A 17,821-nucleotide genomic window follows, 5' to 3' on the forward strand; every position below is an offset into this window, starting at 1 on the left:
TATTATGCATTTAACAGGTGAAATACTTTATTGTCACTTGTACAACTTGTATACAGTGAGATTACCCGAGCACCCCCCACTCAGCTTTCTTAGTCTTAATTCCCCGCGTTTACTGACGCACACCCACCAAACCCAAAAGTCAGTTGCTCTGTTGTTATCTTTCCCTGTTGGTGTGACTAATCATGCTTCTATACTGTATCTTCTGCCCGAGGGCAGGAGATCAAGAAATTGCCGGCGGGGTGTGAATCATCCCTGAGAATTTTCCTCACTCTCCTGAGCCAACATTCTTCCGCAATGTCATCCAGTGGATTCACGGGACAGCCCATAATATCTTGTGCTGTATTCACCACCCTCTGTAGGCACTGCCTATCAGTTGATGTCAAACCAGCGTACCACACCGCGATGCATTATGAAAGGTCACTTTCTATTATGGACTGGTAGAAGGAGATCATCAAATGATGATTGACATCATTCTTTCACAATACTCTGAGGAGATGGATTCTCTGTTGGGCTTTCTTAACCACCTGGGTTGTATTGATTTTCCAAATAAGGTCTTCACTGAGATAAACTCCTAGAAATTTAAAGGAAGAGACTCTCTCCACATAGCCCTCCCCGATGTACAGCGGGGCTAGTTCTCCTCTCTTCCTCCGAAAGTCCAACACCATCTCCTTTGTCTTGCTGATATTTAGGTGCAAGTTGTTCCCTAGGCACCATGTAGATATTTTTTTGGACCTCCCCTGTATACGCTGATTCATCTCCACCTGTTATTAAACCCGTTATGGTGGTGTCATCTGCAAACTTAATAACTGCAGTAGACGGGTCAGATGATACACAATCGTATGTATACAATGAATACAGCTAGGGACTTAGCACACATCCCTGTGGTGTGCCCAGTGCTGATTTTTAAGGAATTAGATGTCACATGTCCAATCGTCACTGCTTGTGTCCGATCTATCAGAAAGTCTTTAATCCAGTCACAGATGGTAGGAGAAAGGTTCATGTCAGCTTTTTAATGAGGATGTCTGGAAGGATGGCATTAAAAGCCGAGCTATAATCAATAAACAACATCCTGGCATAGACCTCCCTTAAAAAAAAAACACCCACCACCTTCCTTGCCCAGAGGATTCCACTTGGAGCAGGACTCCCTCCAGCCCTCTCCCACTGGCCCCAAAGGCCTACCTGCTGGACGGCAGCCAAGCTCTGGAGCTGGGTGCTGCTGAGGTGCTGCTGCTGCAGGGCTGCCGTCTGGAGCATGAGGTGCTGCTGCTGGGCGGCATACATCTGCTGCAGGTATTGTGCGGCTGTGTTGGGCTGGCGGTGCAAGGCCTGCTGGATCACCTGCCGGGAGAAGGGAGAAGGACAGCAGGCCGTGAACAGGCTGAGAGGCAAAGACCCAAACAAGAGGCAGCTGGGGAGCGGGGCAGAATGAAATTCTTTATCAGAGCTGCAGCTGAGAAGGGAAAGGGTTAACCACCGCCCGGCCCCCTCTGGGTGTGTGTGGAGGGGAAACAGGTCACATTCACACCTTAAGATTAAAGAACTATGAAGAAACTTCAAAAGTCACGGCTTCTTCCCCCAGAGGATTCTGGGAGCTGGAGTTTGTTAAGGGTGCTGAGCGTTGTTAGGAAACCCACTTGCACAGCTACAATTCCCAGAGTTCCCTAGGAAGAAGGATTTTTGGCTGATTTTGGCCTTATATTTATTTATTTATAATCTTATTTTTCACCCAAAAAAAAGCTTTGCAAATTTTAAACATGGACCTAAATTTACTTTATCCATTGACTTCCTGTCCTCCCCTTCCATTGTTTTCATATCACCCTTGAATGCTGTATATTTCACATACGCTATTCCATACATCCGTTTTAACCTATGTATCTTAATAATGAATGCCGTCACTCGTATTTCGAGTCCTGCTCATGTTTTCATCTTGCTGTAGTAACTCTTTGAATATTCAATAAAAGGTTTCCCGTCCTCGATTAATTTTTCCTCATTTTGGTCTCTATAATCTTTTGCTGTTAATCTCGCTGGTTCTGCATGCTGATCTACAGCCTTTTAAATGTGTTTGGGAGGGGGTTCCTGCAGCTGGCAAGAGGCGGGTTCTAAATATCATAATAACCATGGCATATTGAGTCACACCATTGGTCTATCTGAGCATTGTGGCCACCCTGAGTGACAGCTGCTCTCTCCAGGGTCCCAGGCAGAGAGACAGACAGAAACCTTTCCCAGCCTAGCAACCCAAGATCCTTTCAGAACTGGAAATGACTCCAGGGTGGGGAAAGTGTGCAACTCCACTGAGCTAAGGGACCCTCCCCAAAAGGCTATGTGCAAGCCATGTGGGATGGGGGAGTTAAGTGCAAACGCAGCTGTGGGCAACACTGTTTCCCACCCCCACAGAAAAAATAAGGGGGGTGAATAGAGTCTGGGAAATTCAAGCCCCGGGAAAGCATTACCACACCAGGCGTGAAAGCAGCATGTAATCTACATTCAAAGCAATTTGCCACATGGTGGAAGGAGAGGAGAGATGCATCCCATCTTTCCATGGCTCTTCTCACTGTCACACATTGGGTTGGGGGGGGCACAAATCCCACCCCCGGGCCCTGCAAGCTAAAAGCTGGAGGCACTTTTATGCTCAGAAAGGATTTCTGCGGAGGATGTTTAAGAATTATTATGCATGCACACACAGACATTCATTCAGTATAAAACTACAAAACAAAAAGTATGAAAACAAAATTTGCCCCAGAAAGAAAACTTAGACCTCAAGTTGCTGCCCAATAATATGTGGACTCAGACTACTGCAGAGAAAAGAACTGTCAAGTTATAAGAGTGAGGAAAACCTCAGAAATCTCTGCACTGTTTTGTGGAATTCCATTTCTTAGGTGCCAAATACAACCAAATTGCGAAATTTGGCTTTCCTGGTGTGTTTTTCTGCTTTTATCTATCTCCATTATCAGCTCTACCTTTATTTGGAAAACGCAACCTCTGTATTGCTCCTGTATTACGTTTCGAAACATTTGGGGTTTGGTGGGGTGTTTTGTTTTTTTTTTTGCAATGTTGATGTTACATTAATGAAAAACTACACACACACATACTAAAAAACCACCAAGATCATTGATTCAGGAGGGCATTAGAACATTTAAGGTGAGCTCCAGCATTGAGCCCATAAATCTGATGGGTTCCAAAACCCTCCAGGGGGTTGGGGGGGCAGAAGGAGTAGGACACACCCTGTTTGCACAAGCAGGAAGTTTGCTCCACATGCAAGACAGCACAGTAGGATCTCACCCAGAAATGCAAATCATCAAAACATTAAAACTGCAAAACAACAACAAAACCTAAGCATGTTTGAAATTCACATTTAAAGGGTAATCAACGACGATTTGAGTGCAACAGAAAACAGCAGCCTTCTCACTGACACACAATGCAGAATATAAAAACATGGATATTCACACTGGAGGGAGACCTATTTACTGAGCTGATAAATAAACCGAGACACTTGAAACTACAAAATTTGCAAAGAGACTGGATTCCTCACACTTGCTCTATAAAATAGAAAGGGTGGGATATTCCCTCCTGTTAATAAAATTAAGAGTACCACCAACCTAAAGAAAAGTTTGTTACAGCTATGAAAATATGAAGCCAATATACTGTGTATATAGATATCTATATAAGGAATGGCTTGAACCTGTATAAGCAAGACTCACGTTATTAATTATTTTTATTATTTCCTTTTATACTTCTTAACAGTTTATATTTTGTCATAATAATGCAGATCCAATATATTTTCATCTATCATCTATCTATCTATCTATCTATCAATCTATCATCTTGAGAAAGACAGAATAAAGGTTTGGATGGGAGTTTAAATACCTCATAGTACTTGCCAAGCTTCTACCAAAAGGAGCAGTTTTTTTTTGGGGGGGGGGGGGTCAAAGGTTAACCGGCATCAGCAAGGGTCTTGAGAACTTTGACCTTGCTGAGAATTTCCAAGCTGCCTGCAAGGAACGAAATCCTCCATCCATCACTTCTGCCCTCTGCCAGCATTCATGGATACCCCAGGGAGTCTTAAGCAAATCTTTTGGGCACTCCCCATAGCCCCTTCCTTGCTGGGGGGGGGGGTCTATAGTGCTAAAGCAATAGAATAAAAAAACAGTTCCTCAGAAGCTTCCTTTTTTAAAAAGAAAGACTTAAGTGCACCCAAAACAAGCACATGGTGACAGCAGTCACGAAATTAAAAGACGCCTGCTCCTTGGGAGAAAGGCGATGGCAAATATAGACAACATTTTAAAAAGTAGAGACATCACCTTACCAACAAAGGTCCGTATAGTAAAAGCTATGGTTTTCCCAGTAGTGATGTATTGAAATGAGAGCTGGTCCATAAAGAAGGCTGATCGCCGAAGAATTGATGCTTTTGAATTATGGTGCTGGAGGAGACTCTTGAGAGTCCCATGGACTGCAAGAAGATCAAACGTATCTATTCTTAAGGAAATCAGCCCTAAGTGCTCACTGGAAGGATAGATCGTGAAGCTGAGGCTCCAGTACTTTGGCCACCTCATGAGAAGAGAAGACTCTCTGGAAAAGACCCTGATGCTGGGAAAGATGGAGGGCAGGAGGAGAAGGGGACGACAGAGGACGAGATGGTTGGATAGTGTTCTCGAAGCTACCAGCATGAGTCTGACCAAACTGCGGGAGGCAGTGGAAGACAGGAGTGCCTGGCGTGCTCTGGTCCATGGGGTCACGAAGAGTCGGACACGACTAAACGACTAAACAACAACAACAACAAAACAAGCACCCCAAGGAGCCCTAGGGGCATGGCAGACAGTTCTGGAGTTGTTGTAAACATAAATCTGCCCTTTTCCCCTTATGGGGTATCCAAGAGCCCATACAGAGTCCTTACGTACGTTCTCTATTGGTAGGAGAAAATAACAGAGGCCAACCAGAGAATATTGAGATGCAAAGCAGCTAGTAAGCCTGATCTCTATTAAAGCTGTTGCAACAGGGTGCTCCCCTCACACGCAGGTATAGAGGAGGAACCCAGAACCAAGGTGTGCCCGTCCTTACATAGACATTTTAAATTGCCTGCCCTGGAGTCCAAGACCATCCCCAGAAACATCATACATACATCACAGAAGGGGTGTAACCCAAGACCACCCCCACATACCTACATCACGGAAAAGGTGGTCTAAAACAGAAATTTGAATGCTGTTTTTCCTCTTTGCCATGTTATCTGATTGCCTTTCCTGATTGTCTTTCCTGAAAGTCTGTCACCCATTAAAATGCTGCTTATTCAATTCCTGAGACAATGTGAAGGCTCCCTGACCCCCCTTCCCTCCTCGCAGGGAAAACATTTGGTCAGTTGGGGAATCAAAAATGGTTTCCGGTCGATCTTCCTGTGCTGATCTATGTATGTGCTTGGTTGGTACATTTATGAACATTTAATATATATCTAAGACCTTAAAATTCTTATCACAGGGCGCAATGCCCTAAAGGGTGACAATATTTGGAGGTTTTGCCTTTAAAGCCAAGGAAGAAGGGACATGCTAGAGGTGTGTAAAAGGATGCAGGGCACCGAGAAAGTGGAGAGGGAAAAGGTTTTCTCCCTCTCCTCTCCCATCACACCAGAATTCGTGGACATCCAATGAAGCTGAATGTCGGAAGTTTCAGGACAGGTAAAAAGACAGGACTTCTCTATGCAGCATGTAGTTAAACTAGGAAACTCCCTCCCATTGGCGGCAGTGAGGGTCACCAACTTGGATGGCTTTAAGAGAGGATGAGATAAATTCATGGAGAAGGTTGTCCTTGGCTATAGCCACGATGGCTCTGCTCTGCCTCCACGGTCAGAGGCAGCAATGCTTTTGAATCCCAGATGCTGTGAATCACAGGAGGGGGGTGGGCACTGTTGTACTCAGGTCCTGTTTGTGGGCTTCCCAATTGGGGCATCTGGCTGGCCACTGTGATAACAGGATGCTTCTCCATCTATTTACAGAGGCTGCCTGAGGTGGGGCATCACTATGGGATAAGGCAGGGGTCTGCAACCCGCGGCTCCGGAGCCACATGTGGCTCTTTTACACCTTTGCCGTGGCTCCGGGGCGGATACTAGCGAGGGGAGGAGGTGCATTGTGCGCCCCGACACTCCCCACTGTGGTGGGCGCTGTACTTGCTGTGACGTCGCATGGGGGCGGTGCGTGCGTTAGTCACGCACCGTCCCGACGTCACCTTCCCGCCCGCTGTCAGATCGCAGCTCCAGAGATATATTTGTTTTAAATGTCGCAATGGTTTTGCGGCTCCCAGGTTGTTGTTTTTTCTTCGGAAACGGGTCCAAGTGGCTCTTTTTGTCTTAAAGGTTGCAGACCCCTGGGATAAGAGGAGGCGCAGAACTAAGCAAATAAAACAGGCTACTTCATCCCATCGCAAACCTCTTTCCGGCTTTTTGCAATTTCAACTCCATATCTGCAGCTGCTGCCTACAAACCAGCCTTTGCAGACATAAAGAGGACTAGAAACTTGCCTCAAAAATTAAACCAGAACGAAAACAAAGACCCCCGCTATGCTGAATTCTGAGCCAAGCAGCAGTCTCTGTGCTTTTTCAATGCAAAATACAAGCACCAAGCAGCAACTTAACTAGAGAGCCAAAGGTGCGAATGGGACATACTTCAACCCAGAAACACAGCCAAAGCTGAGGACAGACTTTCCCAGCCTCCTCCCACCCCCACCCTACCCCGGGGGGTGTGATATACTTCACAAATGACCCCCCCCCCACAAAACACAGGCACAAGCAAGCAGGCAAGAAAGCCGTAGACACAGCTACACAAACAACCTGGATCTTTAGCTCTGCAACAATAACAGTAATAAACCTTCCTCCACTGGAAGCATCAACATAAATGGCTTGGGGGACCATGATCTTTTCCCACCCTTATAACCCCCCCATCAAGGAAAGAATCACACTGGGGTCACCCCTTTGGGTCCCTTCCAACTCTACAATGCTACAATTCCCACAAACACAATCTCTCCTGACAAGATACAACAATGATTTGGTGGGCAGAGTACATAGGAAACTGCTGTGATAGGAATTTTGAGGTCTTAAGATATATGTTAAATGTTCATAAGTGTACCAACCAAGCACGTACATAGATCAGCACAAGAAGACTGACCTGGAACCATTTTTGATTCCCAAACTGTCCCAAACTGACCAAATGTTTTTTCTGCAAGGTCAAATGAAAATGGAAAAGCCTCCCCATGGTCTTTTCCTTCACAAATCCTGTCTTAAGGATATCTCTGTGTTTGAACTGTGTGAGCCTGTGACCTGACTCAGGAACTAAGTATTTATCATTACAAAAGTCTGGCCAGGCTCCCCAGGGTATCCAATCAAGTAAGCAGGCAATCCAATCAAGTGACCATTAAACAGGTAACCTGTAAGACGAGATAAACAAGTCACTCAGATTTCTATTTAAGACCACCTTTTCTTTGATGTAGGTATGTGGGGGGTGGTCTTGGGTTACACCCCTTCTGTGATGTATGTATGATGTATGGAGGGGTGTTCTTGAGCTCCAGGGCAGGGAATTTAAAATGCCTTTATAAGGCCTTGCACGCCATTGTTCTGAGTTCCTCCTCCTTTCCTGCGTGTGAGGGGAGCACCCTGTTGCAACAGATCAATAAAGATCAGGCTTACTAGCCGCTTTGCTTCTCAATATTCTCTGGTTGGCCTCTGTTATTTTCTCCTACCAATAGGGAACCTACTGGGCTCTTGGATACCCCATAAGGGAAAAAGGGCAGATTTTGTTTACAACACTGCCTTCCACTGAGCCAAACTGTTGGGTCCATCTAGCTCAGTACTGTCTACACGGACTGGCAGAGGCTGTCCGGGATTTCAGGTAGGGAACCTTTCCCACCTTTACCTGGAGATGCTGCTGGGGATGGAACCTGGGACCTTCTGCATGCAAAGTAGAGGCTCAATCACTGGGCTCCATCCCTTCCCCATTTGCAAGATACCATGGAGCTTAAAATAGGAAGGCCAATTCCCCCCCGCCCTCAATCTTAGGGCACAGAGCTACCGGTACTTCCCTGCACCAGTTGCAAGCCTGGGAAGGCAACAAAAGCAAGGAAAGGGTTGAGGGGAGAACCTTTTCCCAGCATCTCCACCATCTTGTGGCAGAGAGTTCCATAGGATGGTGTGGCCTGGCATAGAAACACACAACACACACACACACACACACACACACACACTCCTTTTGTTCCTAGGACCTGGGAGAGACTAGGGTTCAAATCTCCACTTGGTCATGAAGCTCACTGGATGACCTTGGGCCAATCACTCGCTCTTAGCCTAACCTACCTCACAACATTGTTGTGGGGTTTAATTGAGAATTTGGAGCAAAGAGACCAAGGTTCAAATCCCCACTTTGCCATGAAGCTCACTCAGGTGCCAGTCACCGCCTCTTTCAGCAAAAACCACCACATATGCCACCTTGAGCAAAAACAAATGGCCTATAAATGCAATAAAAGAAATAAACGAACTCTCTTGGAGCAGGCAGGGAATCACATTTGTGCTTCCAAAGCTCGCCACTCCCAAACTGGGAGATGGAGGACTCTGGCAGTTTCCAAGCCAAGGGAGGGGACCCCATTCCACCCTTTCCACCCCCAGAATAATGCAGTCTTCTGGGCAGAGAAGCTGTCGAAAGCTCTTGCAGAAAATGAGGGTACTTACGCCCCGCGGGGAAGACCCAGGACAGCTGGGCCTCTTCAAGGACTCCGGGATGAGAGGCCTCGGACGATGGGTGGCCCAGGAGGGTGAAGAGGCAGGCAGACCCAGCAGCAAAAGCTAAGAGCCTCTTTGCACAAGGAGATCCTAACACACAGCTTTGGGGGACATGATACTCAAAAGGACGAAGGGAGTTCTCCTGCCCAGCCCCCTTGCTGCCATCCACGCCCCCAATTCCTCTGGCCCCAGATTTTCCCCGCTTTCCAGAGGCTGTCTCCAGGAAATCCCCGCCTCCCTGGATGAAGACAAAGGTGACCCTTGGCCTTTGGCCTCTTATCCCCACGAGCAAGGGGGGCGGGGAGCTGGAGAGGCGGCCCAGGATAAAGTTTCCATTCAGCACCTCCTCGCAAGGATGCAGGAGAATCCGAAGCGCAGCTCTCTTCCCACCCACCTTCAGAAGCAGCCTTGCCCAAAGGAAATTCCCATTTTTAGATGAAAGCAAAAACAAGGGGGGGGGAAATCAGACCCACACAGCATGGAAACAAAGAAGATCTCTGCTCAGGAGCAAAAAAACGGGGGCATTTTAAAGAGAGACTGCAATTTGTTTTCCTTTAACAACACAGGTGTGTATCTAGACAAACTGGGACTGCACAAACTGGAGAAGGATGAAATTGTATACAGTATTTAATCAGATCCTTTACACACACAAAAAAAAAAAACACCAGAGAAATAAATAGTTTGAAACCTAGGAAGGCTCCTGGCTGGGACAGCTATATAGAAGGTTTGTTTATTTATTTACACACACACACACACACACTTCTTTATAGCTGTCTCTCATATATATAATCTCTATATATCTATATCTATCTATCTATCTATCTATCTATGCCGAGTTTCTACCCTTTTCCAGGTATTTTGTTTAACGGTATTAGGCAAGATGGACCCACCCTGGGTTCTTGGAGGGACCCCCTATCATTATGGTTCTACCCAACCCAAACAAAGATGTTGAACAAATGGACACCTACAGGCCAATCTCATTATTAAACATAGAACCAAAGCCTTTTCCCCAGCATCCTGGCTGAGAGACAGGCATTGCTTGCTCCCAGCTGCACACAGGAAGACCAAGTTGTTTCATTTGTAAACGAACCATCTCAAACGGATTTTTAATCCAAAACTTCAAAGCTAAGGAAAAAGCAGGCTCTCGTTGTGTATCGGAAAATGAAGAAAAAACCCCCACTATTGTTATTTTAAAAAGGGGTGGAGGACTTAAAAGCCTTGGAAGGTGACCAACTCTACTTCACTGGAGGTTTTTAAGCAGAGTTTGGGTGGCCATCTGTCAGGGATTCTTTAGCTGTGACTCCTGCATTGCAGGGGGTTGGACTAGATGACCCTAGTGGGTACCTTCCAAGTCTATGATTCTACTATTGCATCTTACTGCAAACTGCCTTGGTAGATTTGGGCTAGGAAGTGCTTTAGGTAAAGGTAAAGGGACCCCTGACCATTAGGTCCAGTCGTGGCCGACTATGGGGTTGCGACACTCATCTCGCTTTATTGGCCGAGGGAGCCGGCGTACAGATTCCAGGTTATGTGGCCAGCATGACTAAACCACTTCTGGCGAACCAGAGCAGCTCACGGAAACGCTGTTTACCTTCCCGCCAGAGCGGTACCTATTTATCAACAGTGGTACCTCGGGTTAATACTTAATTCGTTCCAGAGGTCTGTTCTTAACCTGAAACTGTTCTTAACCTGAGGTACCACTTTAACTAATGGGACCTCCCACTGCTGTTGCGCCGCCGCCACACGATTTCTGTTCTCATCCTGAAGCAAAGTTCTTAACCCGAGGTACTATTTCTGGGTTAGCAGAGTCTGTAACCTGAAGCGTAGTAACCCAAGGTACCACTGTACTTGCACTTTGATGTGCTTTTGAACTGCTAGGTGGGCAGGAGCAGGGACCGAGCTCACCCCGTCACAGGGATTCGAACCACCGACCTTCTGATTGGCAAGCCCTAGGCTCTGTGGTTTAGACCACAGCGCCACTCGCATCCCTCCAGTTGGCAAATAAAAAATAAATAAAACAAATAAAATCCACAGCTGTTGCCAACCAACCAAAACTTCCAAATAACTAAATTAAAACTGGGAGAACAAAGCAAACAAGAGAGAGAGAGAGAGAGAGAGAGAGAGAGAGAGAGAGAGAGAGAGAGAGGCAGCAGGTGACCCTCCTTCCAGGGCAGAATGGTTTGGCCCATCGGCTGGTTTTTAGATGGTTCAGCCAGAGACATGGCAGAACGACTTGCCCTCAGAGGAGGCTGCTCATTACACTCCTGAACAAGTCCCTGCTCCAAGGTGGCCATCTCCCAGCCAGGAGGCATGCTAAGATCAGCAGCTCATGAAGGAGAAAACCACAGCAGGCTCCTCTTAGGATGGGTTATCTCCCAAATGTCCAACATTTGACAGTCATCAAGGCACAAGTCCCCTTTGGTCATTAATTTTGCATGGAGCATCAGCTGTTCTCTCAAGTCAGAGACAAACACACACACACACACACACACACACACACTAAAGAGGTTACATGCAACTGCTCTCCGAGACCCACTAGGGGGCGATGCTGCCTCACCGATACCAGATAAAATTGATGCGAGAGGACCAGAGAGAACACACCAATATGCACAATATTTTTTAAATAAAATATTCAGTTCAGATTCCATACATTACAGCGCAGCCAATTCTGCAGTTCTTGTTGGTTCATTTGTAGAAAGGCTCGATGAGTTCAAACTCGCCTTATTATTCCTTAGACACCCAGTAGCTCTCTGCAGTCTGCGGGAGAGTTTCTCCTGCAAGTTCCAAAGATCTCCGCAGTCCGCTCTGCAGTAACTCAGAGCAGGGCTTTTAGTGTGGCTGCCCCTGCCCTGTGGAATAGCATCCCTAGGCGCCCACTAGCTCCACTTTCTGGAAACAGCTGAAGCAGTTTTTGTTCTGACCGGCTTTCCCAGCTAGAAAAACGGGGTCTTTACCACCAGTCTTGTTTTAAATGGATTATGTTGTTTTTGTGTGTCTCTAACTGTTCTTAAATATCTTATAGGTAAATTGCCTTGAGACAGTGGTTTAGAAAATGATTTAATAAATAGAATAATACGGAGGACAAGAACAACAACAGGAGTCAATAGTCCAGATTTTCCTTGATATTGTGTGTGTGCTTGGGAAAGTAAGTAGGCATTGCATAGGCCTCCCGAATGGGAGTCAGGTTGCCATGCTGCAAGGACTCCATTGGCCTGACCCATCAGGGATATTCTTGCATTCGAGTATCCCCAAATGGCCCAGGCTGCCTATGCTTGCACACACTCCCACTTCTGCAAGAGGCAGCATGGTTGTAGTGGTTAGAGCACTGGGCTAGGACCCAGGAGAGACCGGGGTTCAGATCCCTTCTCATCCACAAGGTTCGCTGGGGGACCTTGGGTAAGTTACTATCTCTCAGTCTAACCTACCTCATAGGGCTGTTGTCAAGATGAAAAGAAATTAACAAGGGGCAGGACAACCAAGTACTTTGCCTTGAGATACATGGGGGGAAAGGCAGCGTATTAATCTACTATAAGTGAGAGTCAATGTTGTGGCTAGTGAGTTGGACCAGGGAGAGAAGGGTTCAAATCCCCACTCATAGGCTGTGAATCTCCCTGGGTGCAACCTCGGGGGCCAGTTGCTGACCTCTCAGGCTAACCTACCTCACAGGGTTGTTGTGAGGATTGAATGAAGAAAGGGAGCGCCTTGTATGCCAAGGACAAAACGGAGACGGCGGAGAAAAGGTGGGGTATACTGTCAATGTAATAAAACAACAATACAATATGCACAACTCCTCAGCTGGATCAGACACAAAGGCAAGCAGGGAGTGGATTATCCTGGTTCAAGCCTGGGGCGTCTTCTCCCCGTCTGCCTTAGCTCCTCCGAACAGGAGGGCCTTTCCGCCCTCTTCCACTTACCTGAACGGTCTGGCGATCAGGGATCCCTCCGTACACAGAGATTTGTGGCCCTGCCTGGCGTCCATTGCTGGTGGCCGTGGCTGCCGTGGCGCTGCTGGTCGGAGGGGGGGCTGGCAGCTGCTCGTTCTCCATGGTAACCATCCAGGGCACCCGAGAGGCGGCAGAGGACGGGCGGAGGCCAAGATGGCGGGGTGCGTGTGGCCAGCCGGCTACAGCTGTGAGGAGATGAAAAAGCAGGTTACCAGAGGATCCACCCTGAGAGCAAAGCTCACCTCATAAGAACGTCAGAGGAGCAACTGGGATTCAGAAGCATGGATGCCTTTGACTGTGAAGGGCATTATGGCTAATAGCCATCGACAGCCCTCTCCCTCTATGCATTTGCCCAATCCTCTTTTAAAGAGGTTGGTGACTGTCCTTGTGGCAGTGAGTTCCACAGCTTATGTGCCGAGTGACGAAGTCCTTTCCATTATCAGTCCCAAATCTTCCAACATTCACCTTCGTTGGATATCTGAATTTTAGTGTTATGAGTGAGGGAAATAAATGTTTGCCTGTCTGTTTGCTCCATGCCATGTATCATTTTTAAAGCTTTGCGATGGTGCCGCCTTTTCTCTAAACTAAAAAGCCCCAAATGCCACAACCTTTCCTCATAGGGGAGTCACTCTCCATCCACTTGAAAAGTCCATGGCCCTTTTCTGAACCTTTTCCAACTCTACAATAATTCTGAGGTGAGGCAGCCAGAACCGTACACAGTATTATTCCAAATACGGTCTCACTGTAGATTTGTGTAATGGCGTTGTGATATTGGCACTTCAGTTTTCAATTCCTTTCCTGATAAGCCCTAGCATGGAATTAGCCTTTTCCCCGGCAGCCACACAGTAGGCCAACATATTCGCTGGGCTATCTACTACCTCAGCGATGGTATTGACAGAAGATTTGTTCTCCAAGGCACAGCAGTCACGGACCAGCCCTCCAGAGCTCCTGGCTTGCCCCTCAGAGCTCTCCCCAAACCCCTCCATAGCCAAGCCTTGCACCCTCCTGGAGTTGTTTTGCCTGACTGGAATATGTCCTTGCACTTAGACAAATTCTTCTTGCTTGCCTGGATGGGACACAGATGTGGGAGTCCTGAGAACTAGCCGGCTACACAAAGGTAAAAATTCACACTTGCTGCTCTGCCTATTTTTGCCTCTGCCCCCCGTTCCCCGGCACGTGGACCCTGGAAGGCTGACCAGAAGGCAATCCGGCCCTCAGGCTACAGAGTTTCCCCGCACCACTGGACTAAAGAAGGGAGCTTCTGGTCCCAACCATTTACGAAGCTGGTTGAGCAGTGTAGGGCACACAGCCATAAGGGAGGCTCCGGAAGGACGATGGATAAATTCATAGAATCATAGAGTTGGAAGGGATCCCCCAAAGGTTATCCAGTCCAACTCACTGCAATCCCAGCTAAAGAATTCCTGACAGGTGGCCATCCAGCCTCTGTTTTAATACCTCCAACCACCGCCTTCTGAGGGAGTCCGTTCCACCATTGAACAGCTTTTACCCTCAGAAAGTTCTTCCGAGTGTTTAATTTCCTGCAATTTGAACTGACTTGTTTGGGTCCTGCCCTTTGGGAGAAGCAGAAAACCAGCTTGCTCCTCCTTCCATGAGACAGCCCTTCAGATATTTGAAGATGGCTATCATATCCTGTGGGTTAAACCACAGAGCCTAGGGCTTGCCGATCAGAAGGTCAGCAGTTTGAATCCCCACCACGGGGTGAGCTCCCATTGCTCGGTCCCAGCTCCTGCCAACCTAGCAGTTCGAAAGCACGAAGTGCAAGTAGATAAATAGGTACCGCTCCAGCAGGAAGGTAAATGATGTTCGCGGGAAGCAGCTTAGTCATGCTGGCCCCATGACCCGGAAGCTGTACGCCGGCTCCCTTGGCCAATGCAGCGAGATGAGCGCCGCAACCCCACAGTCGGCCACGACTGGACCTAATGGTCAGGGGTCCCTTTACCTATCATATCACATCTCAGTCCCCTCTTCTTCTTCAACTCCCTCAACTGTTTCTCATAAGGCTTTGGGTTTTGATGCGCTTCCAGTGGTAAAATACTTTAGAAAATACACAGATGCAACAGTAGTTTGGAAAACAGGTAAGGTGGGGAAAGGGTTTGCAATGAGGTAACCGATTTTCTTTCCGCAAAAAGACTCTGCTCCAACTGCCAGCTGCCCTAGGGCTGCCAGGAAGACCATCATGGCAAATCCATCTGCCAACGAAAAACAGGCTACTCCATAATTCCTTTTTTCTTTTTCATCATGCATCTTGCCCCAACCCCTCTGGTACTCGACTATGAGCCTGCAGACAGGGACTGCCTTATTTCTTAATATATGTACAGAGTTTCGAAATTTTCAAAATATTTAAATAATACATGTTTTAGCACCCAAATTAGGACAAAATCTTTGTCAGGCCAAATAAAATGCTGTGAAATAGAGCAGGAAGAATTCTTTATCAGGCTAGGTAGTTTCTTTAAAAAGTTGCGGGGGGTGGGAAGGCTCTTGGTGCTAGGTGAGCCATTAGTGTATGCATCCGGAAGTGCTTCATAATAATAAATATTTTTTTAAAAATAAACTGTATCACTGAAGCCTTCGGCATGCACACACACTAGGCTCCGGACATATGGCAACACATGTCAGAAGTGTAAATTTTGGTGAATTTTCTTAAAAGCAGCTCAAAAACTTCAAATTTGGGGCAAAAAAAACTGTGTCCAGGTTTTCACTTTTTGAAATATGGCAACCCTAACACATACAATATCTGTTTAATAGTAAGTCTGTTTAGGATCGCAGCCTGACACATCTAATATTCTGGGCACAAGTAAAATGTCCCTAAGCAATAAAAAAAACTTTAAAAAAGCATAAAACCAAAAGAAAAAAGAAAAACACATGACATTTAAAAATAATAAAAAACCAAAATCCAAAAAAAAGACCCAATAAACAGCAAAATGAATCCAGCAGCAAAATGCAGAATTCAGAAACTCATCTTAATCTGTCCAATGCTTGCGTTTGCTTTGCTTTGCTTCACTTTTTACTTAGAGTCAAAACGTCCCTAAAAGCCTGTTAGTTAGACCTTAAGATTCACACAAAGCACAGCACAGACCAATGGAATATGACAATGAGGAAGGCAATCGAAGAAACAATTGTAGGAAAAAATGAATGAAATGGTATAATCTCACCTGCCCCTTGTGGGGAGGGCTTAGCTATGACCTTTAACACCTGGAAGTTTTTTTGTTTTTTTAAAAGTCTTTTATAAGGAAGAAAAAGCAGAGATTAATAAGGTCTTTGCCCGAAACTGGAGTGAAGATATAGTGGAGCAGGAAAACTCTGGCAAACTGTAAGATATGATGCACAAGAAGCTGCCTCATCGTCCCTTCAGCCGACCTAGCTGTTCTAGCCTTCCCCAGCCTCGTGCCCTCCAAAAGCTTTGAGGCAGTGTTGCATAGTGGTGAGAGGGTTGGACTAGGACCTGGGAGGCCAGGCTTCAAATCCACACTCAGTGGGTGTCCTTGGGCCAATCATTCGCTCTCAGCTTAAGCTACCTCACTAGGGTTGCCATATTTCAAAATGTGAAAATCCGGACCCAAAAGTTGAGCTCTTTTTTCTTTTTTGCAAAGTTGTTTTGCAAAATCTCAAAAAAGAAAAAGAAAAAAGGTTTTGAGCTATTTTTAAGGAAATTTACCCAAACCTCCAACATGGGTTGCCATATGCCTGGACATTTTTTCCGATTGCCATATTCCGGCTATGTCTGGAAAATTCCGGACATATGGAAGCCCTACCTCACAGGACTGTTGTGAAGAGAAAATGTGAGGTGAGGGAGAAGAGCTGAGTTCCCTGCATTGCAGGGGGCTGGACTGCATGGCCCTTGGGGTCCCTTCCAACTCTACTATTCTGGGATTCTATGAGGAATCCTAGAGCTCCTTGGGGTGGGATATAAATGTAGTGAAATTGTAAATGAAAAAATAAGACCCTGTTATTTATCTTCAGCATCTGTTACTCTGAGGTAGACTGCAGGTGAACATGGGGGGGAGGGTCTTGCTTACGCATCATTGCTCTCAGTCACTGACAGATGCCTCCTCTGTGAGTCTATCCCAGGCATAGGCAAACTCGGCCCTCCAGATATCTTTGGGACTACAATTCCCATCATCCCTGACCACTGGTCCTGTTAGCTAGGGATCATGGGAGTTGTAGTCCCAAAAAAACATCTGGAGGGGCGAGTTTGCCTATGCCTGGTCTAGCCTTTCCTTTCACAGCTGCCACAGCTACTTCTAGCAGCAGTGAGTTCCACAAGTTTATTACACTTCTTAATTCTCTCCCTCCCCCTGCCTTTACTTCTAAATCTAGTCGTTGCAAATCTCCATCTCCAAGCCTCTTGACTTGCCATCCACAAGCCTTGTTTAAGACCTCCTGCGATCACTTTACTCCATCCCAGATATCCACGTGGGTGGAAATAACACAATTATCTAGCACGTGAAAGCCTAGGAGACCACTGGAATCCCGCTGCCTGCAAAATTCTACTCTGCGACCTTGAGGTCTAGAAACTTGCACTGCCCAATGAGGAAACCCACCAGGAAGCTAACTGTTTCAGGGCGAGCGCACCAAGTACCGTAAGCACAGTTCTGGTCCACAACAGCTTGCTGTCATGCGCACCAAAAAAAAGCCTTCAAAGCCAACAGCACAACCTCTTCCCCCAGTTCACAGCCCACCTCCACAGACGCTCTGCACCTACCTCCAGGCTACCGGGATTTGTGGCGCAAGTCGGAAGGCATGCACAGTCTTCAAAGGGACGGCAGGACCCCTGCGCAGGAGTCCCCAGCCTCAGCTCCACGCTCTGCTCCTTCAATCCTCCACATCCCCTGAAACAGACAAGAGCATCCTCTCCACAGATCTGAACCTCCAGAGCAGGCTTGGAAAAGGACCGTTTTAGGCGCCCTGGTAGTGGGGCACAGCCTGAAGCTAAGAGGCGCAAATCAATGCGCAGCTCCTGGTGGCAGGAGAAGCGCCACCCGCTCTGCTGTCAGTGGATGTCATTTTGGGGAACCGAGTGCCTGAGATCTCCTCCTGCCGATCTGCCTTTGTTCCGCTACCTCCCCCCCCCCCCTTTGCACAGCCCAGCAATCCCACAGATACTCCAGGGT

The 17,821-nt window shown here is 47.0% G+C and overlaps 1 protein-coding gene across 5 annotated transcripts in view; it reads right to left on the minus strand.

Annotated features, from left to right (window-relative positions):
• Positions 1-17,821, minus strand: part of PHC2 (polyhomeotic homolog 2) — a 59,970-nt gene that overhangs the window by 30,535 nt on the left and 11,614 nt on the right. For 3 of the 5 annotated variants that reach the window (XM_077931469.1, XM_077931467.1, XM_077931468.1), the window contains exons 2-3: positions 12,660-12,874; positions 1,180-1,338 (exon numbers count right to left, since the gene is read on the minus strand). In XM_077931469.1, the coding sequence (XP_077787595.1) occupies positions 1,180-1,338; positions 12,660-12,800 (300 nt within the window). In that variant the 5' untranslated portion in view covers positions 12,801-12,874. Of the gene's footprint in view, positions 1-1,179; positions 1,339-8,694; positions 8,910-12,659; positions 12,875-17,412; positions 17,718-17,821 lie in introns of those variants that run through there. The other 2 variants (XM_077931470.1, XM_077931471.1) reach the window with 2 other exon arrangements.

This window comes from Podarcis muralis, chromosome 7 (assembly GCF_964188315.1).
Source record: "Podarcis muralis chromosome 7, rPodMur119.hap1.1, whole genome shotgun sequence".
Taxonomy (NCBI): Eukaryota; Metazoa; Chordata; class Lepidosauria; order Squamata; family Lacertidae; genus Podarcis; species Podarcis muralis.